This window comes from Pecten maximus, unplaced genomic scaffold (genome assembly GCF_902652985.1).
Source record: "Pecten maximus unplaced genomic scaffold, xPecMax1.1, whole genome shotgun sequence".
NCBI classification, from domain to species: Eukaryota; Metazoa; Mollusca; class Bivalvia; order Pectinida; family Pectinidae; genus Pecten; species Pecten maximus.
Genome location: NW_022980285.1, coordinates 1 through 8,018, shown reverse-complemented (window position 1 = coordinate 8,018; position 8,018 = coordinate 1). Strand labels below are relative to the sequence as shown.

General features: G+C 34.6%; 1 protein-coding gene across 1 annotated transcript; it reads left to right on the top strand.

The window, feature by feature from the left end:
• Positions 1–2,938: 2,938 nt before the first annotated feature.
• On the top strand, positions 2,939–6,130 carry LOC117319469. Its single transcript, XM_033874263.1, has 3 exons — positions 2,939–3,079; positions 4,842–4,976; positions 5,882–6,130. Exons 1-3 carry the CDS (start codon positions 2,939–2,941, stop codon positions 6,128–6,130), a joined length of 525 nt encoding a protein of 174 aa, XP_033730154.1.
• Positions 6,131–8,018: the final 1,888 nt, after the last annotated feature.

Genomic DNA, 8,018 nt, shown 5'->3' with positions numbered 1-8,018 from the left:
ACAGAGTTATTGCCCTTTGCAATAATATTTTTATTGGACTTTGTGAACATGATAACTTGAATAAATATCAACTAAGTACCGGTATGTAGAAACTTTGTGTGCAGTGTAATGTCAATAAGATATCAGACAAGTATTAAAATTGGGATTTATACAACAATTACCAACAGAGTTATTACCCTTTGTAATATTATTATTAGACCTTGTGAACATGATAACTTGAGTAAATATACGTAAGGTATGAATATGAAACTCTGTATATATTGTTATTGCTCTTTGTAATAATATTATTGTTGGTCTTTGTAAACAGATAAGTTCACAAACGCTTTATTATTGAACAGTAATTTGCAGAATTGTCGCCCTTTGTTATTAAATTACTATTTGTTTCTGTGAACATGATAACTTGGGAAAATTTGTTTGTGGCCTTATAATCAGAAAGATCTTGAAGATTTGGAAAATAACTGTGATGAAAATTCAGCCTTAAAGGACAACTTCAAAATAAGACTTATTCAATTGGTATGTAAAGAGTTATTGCCATTTGTAATTTTTTTATCAGACCTTTTGAATGTGATAGATAAGGTTTAATAGTAAGATCTTCACTGCATTTGATATATCAAGTCTTCTGTCATTTAATTAGCAAGTTTAGATGAGTTTAAAAATGACATTAATTCAATAGAAATTTATTGATTTATTGCCCATTTTTACTTATGGTTTACTGAATATAAATAGATTTTTATGGAATGTCGTACTTGGTATGCTGGAAGAATCATTCAAAAGCTAATCACAGTTAAGTGTCCATTTCATGATGTTCCAATCTAGTCATGATATGTCATCATGTACATGTAGGTGTGATTTATTGCCGTTTATCTTTTTAGTGTTGCTTTATTAAGAAGATTAGCAAAATGTTCCCAGGAAAAAATAGTTCTGCAGTAAAACATTTCAAAACAAATTTTTAAAAATATATAGGTGCTATGCTTTTATAATGTATACATGTAGTTGCAGATTTGTGTGTGTTCTTTTTTTTTATTTGATACTCAAAATAAAAACTTTTTATCTTAATATTATATTTCAATTGTGCAAATAATATTTTTTTTTCGTAAGTGTAGCTCAAACAGAATGTTAAAACTATATCAGGGATGTACAAATAAATTGAAATAAAGGAACAAAAAATGCAGGACTTGTGCAAGTCTGCCAGTCTATTTTGCATTTGAATTGGGGCAATTTCCAACTTTTTAGGTCACCTGAGACAAAGTCAAAGTCTGAAGTGACCTATTCTAATCGGCTTTGTTCGTCGTGCATCTGTAAACAATTAAAATTTTCGACTTCTTCTCCTAAACAGGTGAACCAAATTCAATGAAATTTGGCAGGAAGCTTCTATGGCTATATAAACGTCAACCAAAATTGTGAATTATATGGTCCCCACCTACCAGGGGCCAGAGGGGCAGGGCCAAAAAGGGTCAAATTCAAAATCTTATTCTCAAATTCAGATTATGGTGGAATCAAATACTCTTGTTCAATTTCTATTGGGATTCATTCTAACATGATTAACATTATCTGCCTGGGATGACAGTTTGATGGTATGCACCTGTTCAATACATCCATTATAGGGAATTATGTTACAATGGACTCTTGCGCAACTGGTGAGAAGTAAAGTTAATGGGATATTTGGGGATAATATAGCTTAATCATTTTATCAAGGGGTAAAGGTTTATAACACTACAAAATGTTCAGGTCGCAGAATTGTTGACGAAGAAAGGACATTATTTTCTTTTTATCCTGTTATGATGATGTGCTCGTAATATGTGTCCATAGTAATATATTTGTGAAATTAGTTGAAATAACGTTCGTTATGAATGTACATGTTGTAAATGTTTCAAAAATAGGCCTGGTAGAGTTTCAATTCAAGACTCTGTTTAAAACGGCAATAAGTAAACTCAATGTGTTCCATTACTTATCAAACAGAAGAAAGTGGGCAAGTGTTCCAGCTTATTAATATTGAATGAAATGACAAAAGGGAGTCAGTCTAATTATGTACTTTGCAAGAAAAAAAAAGAAGTAACCTTGCTCTGAGATTTTAATGTTCTTTTCTTTTTTAATTACCGAGAATGCTATTTTCAATTGATGCATTTCCATTTATAATAGTTTTCTTTTAACTGCAGGCTGATCATGAGGCATCGACAACAACGGAAGAGGCCAAACGTCAATATGTTGAGCAGAGGGAAGAAGCCTCGCTGAGGATTGCCCAGACAGCTAAGGTGAACATTGATAAAGCCCATGAAAAGCAAAAGAAAAACTTCAAAGAAAGACAGCGAAAAGGGAGGCGTTATGAGGACATTTGTGTGGGAAATATGGTTCTGGTTCATAATGCAAGGAAGGCTGCTACAAAGAAGAAGGGAAATCTAGATCCGAACTACCATGGTCCATATAAAGTAGTCAATATAGATGGCAAGTGTGCCACTCTTCAGAACGATTTCAGGACCATACTCTAAAGAGGAAAACAAACATAGACCACCTGAAACTGTTCAAAGATCAGACCGCTCATGAGACAGATTTGTGTGCGCAGGACACCTGTGACAATCTTCTGAAGAGGGTTACAGTTTCTTGTATGCAGGACACTGTTGGGAAATACATTGAAGATGTCAGTTCAGATGGCAGTCTGAATGAACTTTTTAAGTTTATAAGTGAACTGAACTTATCAAAGATATCTCTGAACACTTTAGGTTTTCAATATCACCACTGTCCACAACAGAGTTTCTTGAAGGAGGTTATCAGTGTATCGGAGGCAGAGTTAGAGTGCTTTGGTACACTATTGTTACCTCATCTGAGACATTTGGATTTGGACTTGTCAGTGAAAACATCAGTGGCTATGCTTACATCTGCAGTAGGTGTTATGGCCAGTCATCATGTTAGCCACTGATGACCATTGCACAAACACTCAAGGATGGTACCAAGCCATCTTGAGGATGTTGACATTCACGAGATCCCACAACTCTACCCAACACAAAGACTCACAGTTGGCGGCGAGACACTAGAGGCGGTGGACATGGCAACTCTAGAGGATGGGAAGTGGATAAACGACAAGGTAAAAGCAGTTCTTAATTATTCAGCTTAAAGCATTGAATTAAATTTGTATGTGCAATTTTTGGCTCGTCTCTTCGAAGAAGAGTGAGAGCTTATGTTAATTGTCACTCCGGCGTCAGCGTTGGTTTTTAAAATGTTAAATTTTTGGTGCGAGAGTTGAAAGGCATAGTAATTTATGGTAATATGATCCCTGTTGGGGTTAAACTATCCCCTGCTGGAGTTAAACTAAAAGATTTTTTTTGGGGGAAAAACCAGATTTTTGAAAATGTTGACTTAAAAAAAATTGCGTTAAGGTTTTGGTGCAAGTGTTGAAAGGTATTGATACATCACTTTATAATTGTACTAGGGTGCTGATATTTGGCAATAGAGTCCCTATGTAGTAAGACAATCCCTTCCTGGTGTAAAACTTTAAAAAAGATGGATTTTTTTCTTTTTAAATCTGTGTTTTTTTGTTTTTTGTTTTTAAATCTTGGACTTTGTGTTAAGTTTATGTTGTAAGTGTTGAAAGGCATAGTAATACATGGTATTAGGTTCCCTGTGGGGGTTAAGCTATCCCTTGCCAGAGTTAAACTGAAAGATTTTTTGGGGGAAAAAACACATTTTTAACATTTTTGTGCAAATTTTGACAGCTATTAACACATCACTTTATGATTGTACTAGGGTGCTGATATTTGGTAAAAGAGTCTCTATGGAGTTACACTATTCCTTCTTGGGGTGAAACTGAAAATAAAACAATGTGAAAATGCTCACATTAGACAATTTATACCGGTCCACATTTTTCAAGGGAGACAACTCTCATTAGGATAATATTTTTTCAAAAAAATTGAAGAAATATGTCCAAAAGCAATTACATTTGTATCTAATATATTCATTTAATCTACAACAACATAGCTTGTCTCCCGAATGTTTGTCAATAAATAATTTAATATATGTATAAAAATTGGTATGGTTTTGAAAATTCAAAAAACATAATCTGATCAAGTAAACAATAAAAATATTATTAATGCAATTTGCCAAAACATTCCAATTAATATATTTTAATTATTTATTGACAAACATTTGCGAGACCAGCTTTGCTGTTCTCCAACAAGCTCTTGTTTTCCTTCCAAGATTGATATTTTCATGTATCGGCTGATAAAAAATCTTTGATGGTCAGGTCTCGATTCTAATAACAAAACATATACTAGATGGTCACTCTGTGTTCTATTTATCACAACATATACTAGATGGTCACTCTGTGTTCTATTTATCACAACATATACTAGATGGTCAGGTCTGTGTTCAATTTATCACAACATATACTAGATGGTCCACTCTGTGTTCTATTTATCACAACATATACTAGATGGTCACTCTGTGTTCTATTTATCACAACATATACTAGATGGTCAGGTCTGTGTTCTATTTATCACAACATATACTAGATGGTCACTCTGTGTTCTAGTTACCACAACATATACTAGATGGTCACTCTGTGTTCTAGTTACCACAACAGATACTAGATGGTCACTCTGTGTTCTAGTTACCACAACATTATACTAGATGGTCACTCTGTGTTCTAGTTACCACAACAGATACTAGATGGTCACTCTGTGTTCTATTTATCACAACATATACTAGATGGTCACTCTGTGTTTCTATTATCACAACATAAACTGGACGGTTCAGGTCTACGTTCTAACTTATCTCTACAATGGATCTGTAAGATACCACGGAACTTTAAGATGAGATGTTAAACAGGTAATATTGTATTGCTGTTTCAGGTCATCAACTCCTTCTTGGCACTGAAAAAGATGGAGCAGAACACATCAGAATCAAACAGACACATTTATGTCCTTCCCTCGTACACAGCCGTTCAATGGGATCAAGGTCACCTGGATCACTGGATGTTTAAGAAGGTAAATAATGGACAAGGAAAATCTTTCCATAATGTTCTCGCTATTAAATTTTATTCTTTCCTCACATAAATGGATGTATGCAAGGTAGATCAGAAATCAAAGATGGCCATCATGGCCTCTGATAGGTCAAAATTTAAATAGTATCTGATTTTAATGAAATTGGGTATTAGACACAGATTTATAATTTAATATTTTTCGATTTTAATGAATTTGGGTATTGGACACCGGTCACTGTCGTAGCCTCATTTTCACAATTTAACCAAACTGGCCTCCATTTCATGGCCTATGATGTGGTGGAAGTTCAGATATTGTTCGATTATTTGAATGGAAAATTGCTATCTGTATGGGTTTTGAGGGATTGCCAAACACATTGGTACGACTAACTGGGGCATTTGGAGGACATGTGTAACGGAACCACATTACAATTAGCAGTTGTTATGGTTGAATTAAGATAAAAACAAGTGGTATGAACATGCATATGATCATTTTTCATCTATTAACCCACTGTAATCATATCAGGTCTTTAGCTGTGCATATTTAAATGTGTACTTAGCCTACTTAATTGTTATTATTTAGCAGGAGAAATTAACTTTTTAAATGCTGTGTTGATGTAAGAAAAACAAAGTCAAAATTAATTTTACCCATGTTACCCGACAATTTCTTTTAACATCTCACTTAATGTTAGTGTCAGGGCCAGAGGAAACTCAGATAAGGATCTTCTACATTGATACAAAGAATTACCTTCAGCTTATCAAATGTAATGTTGATTGAATTGAAGACTAATTAAATACATACTGACCAAATTTGGAATGCAACTTGGCACATATTGCATTTTTTGTCAACTTACAGCCCATGGTCTATATATACTAAGCAGAAATTTTACAATTCTATTTTGTTATTTTCAGGTTCAGTTCTCCAAATACACTCATGTATTCCTGCCAATATGCATCAATGGGAATCACTGGGTGTTGCTGGTTGCAGACGTAAAGCAAAGACTTGTCTACGTTCTGGACTCTATGAATGGGGAGGTTGGTCAGAAATGGACAGGATGTGGGGCAGAATTCATGGCCAATCGGGACAGACTTCCAGATGTACTGAACAGTTTGGTGTGTGGAACTTCCCGAGAATCAGAAGCCGCAACAGACCGACAGTAATTCATGCGGTGTGTTCAACCTGATGAATGCGGAATGCATTGCCAAGGATGTTCCCATAGCAGTCATGAGACAAGTGCAGTGCCAAAGTATAGACAATATTTAAGGCATCTGTGCTCAATGCTGGAGCAGCAAAGTCGGACTCTCTAAGTGTGACATGCCAGATTGTAGGATACCTAAAGGACACAAAAGATGGGTCCAGTGTTGCGTGTGTGGACGTTGGCTCCACACAAAGTGTTGCAGGATTCCGACAAAGGCAGCCATCGAGGAGGAATACGAATGCTGCTTCTGTGAAGCCATGTATAGATAGACATTCATAGCTTATTATTGCTACCAATTGGTTTGGAAAAGCTTCCTCTTCCAATTTCTATTAGGACTGGTCAAATTTGATGAATAATGTGTTATGGTGTAGTTTATCTGTCTGTTAATTTTTGTTATCTCCTACATTTTTCTAACAATCTCTTTGAAACTTGGTATTCATTATAATTATGATAGGAAATTGTATTACCCTGAAAAGGTTTTAATTTCATTATTTTTGAACAAGTTTATTTCAGTGATGAAAATTCTTGTCACATCATTCCTATTTTTATCCTGCCATCATCAGATGGTGGACTATTCAAATCGCCCTGCATCCATCATCTCTATGTCCATAACAATCCTTGTTATCATTATGTCAAAGTACTGGAGGTACATTTCTATAACATGATGAGTAGGTTCCCTTAGTTCCCAGTTGTGTTAAAACAAAATGACTGACAGGTGGCCATCTTTGATTTTGGAACTAGAAGATTTGTTGTAGCTACATTGTATTTCTTAAAGTACTGGAGGAGTGTTTTGCAAACTTCACTTGTTCTTGTCATCAGATTATGAAGAGGGAAAAAAAGAAATGGAAAAGTAATGAAATCAGTCTGACATAGAACCATTAGAGATTGTTCAATGGTGTACACCAAGATTCCCCTGGTCTCCTGTTAATTAGAAAAATGGATATAAATAATTTCTTGAAAAGTACTGAAGGAATATTGCTCAAATTTTGCTTGTAGGTTCCCATTGGTATCAAGTTGTGTCAATTCAATTTAGATTTTTGATGAGAAAAATAGAATGGTCGTCAGACACCCATCTTAGATTTGAAGAATTAAAGTTTGTTATATTATCACTATTTCTTGAAAAGGGATGTTTCTCAAACTTCACATGTACATGAAGGTTCCATTTGTTCTTTGAATCAGAATATTAAGAAAGAAAAAATAAGGGAGAGTTATAGAAGATCAGTGTGACACAGAACCGATCATTGAATTGTGGGTACCAATTTTCCCCTGGGATCGCTCGTTAGCCTCATTTTTGAAAATTAATTGATAGGCTTTATATAAGATATGAAGTTGTTTCATGTGAATGTTTCTACCCTTTGTTCATTTGAGCATTTTATAGTTGTCCTAAGATTTCCATTTTTTTGTGAACATGGAATGCATTATAGTCATAGTTATATTCCCACCACAAAATTTTTTTTGGATTGGTCCAATTAATACTTTAATATTATTACTTGGGAGGGGGTAGACTTTACAATAGTTTATATAGGGATGACTTTCCACATTTTTGACAATCATTTAATTGTTGACATTTAATTTGTTAACATTATCAGCATTGGATGACAGCTTAATGATATGCACATGTTGGCCCTGACTGACCCCCAGGGACTGATGTGTGGGGCTAAAAAGGGTCAATTAGACTAACTGAAATATTTCAAATCTCAGGTGACCGTTAAGGCCCATGGGCCTCTTGTTAATTTGTAGATTTCTTTTGCATCTATTACATTTACTTTTTTGTAACAGAATCTGTATTATATTTTCTTGTGTCACAAGATTTGGAATTATATGTAAATTGTATATATCATTGCCACACC

What these genes read in the sequence shown, in the direction of transcription:
- LOC117319469 (XM_033874263.1), top strand. Translation starts at nt 2,939, where the DNA reads ATGGTACCAAGCCATCTTGAGGATGTTGACATTCACGAGATCCCACAA. An exon ending in GGAAGTGGATAAACGACAAG is followed by an intron (nt 3,080 to 4,841) that starts GTAAAAGCAGTT and finishes TTGCTGTTTCAG; the next exon opens with GTCATCAACTCCTTCTTGGC. An exon ending in ATCACTGGATGTTTAAGAAG is followed by an intron (nt 4,977 to 5,881) that starts GTAAATAATGGA and finishes TGTTATTTTCAG; the next exon opens with GTTCAGTTCTCCAAATACAC.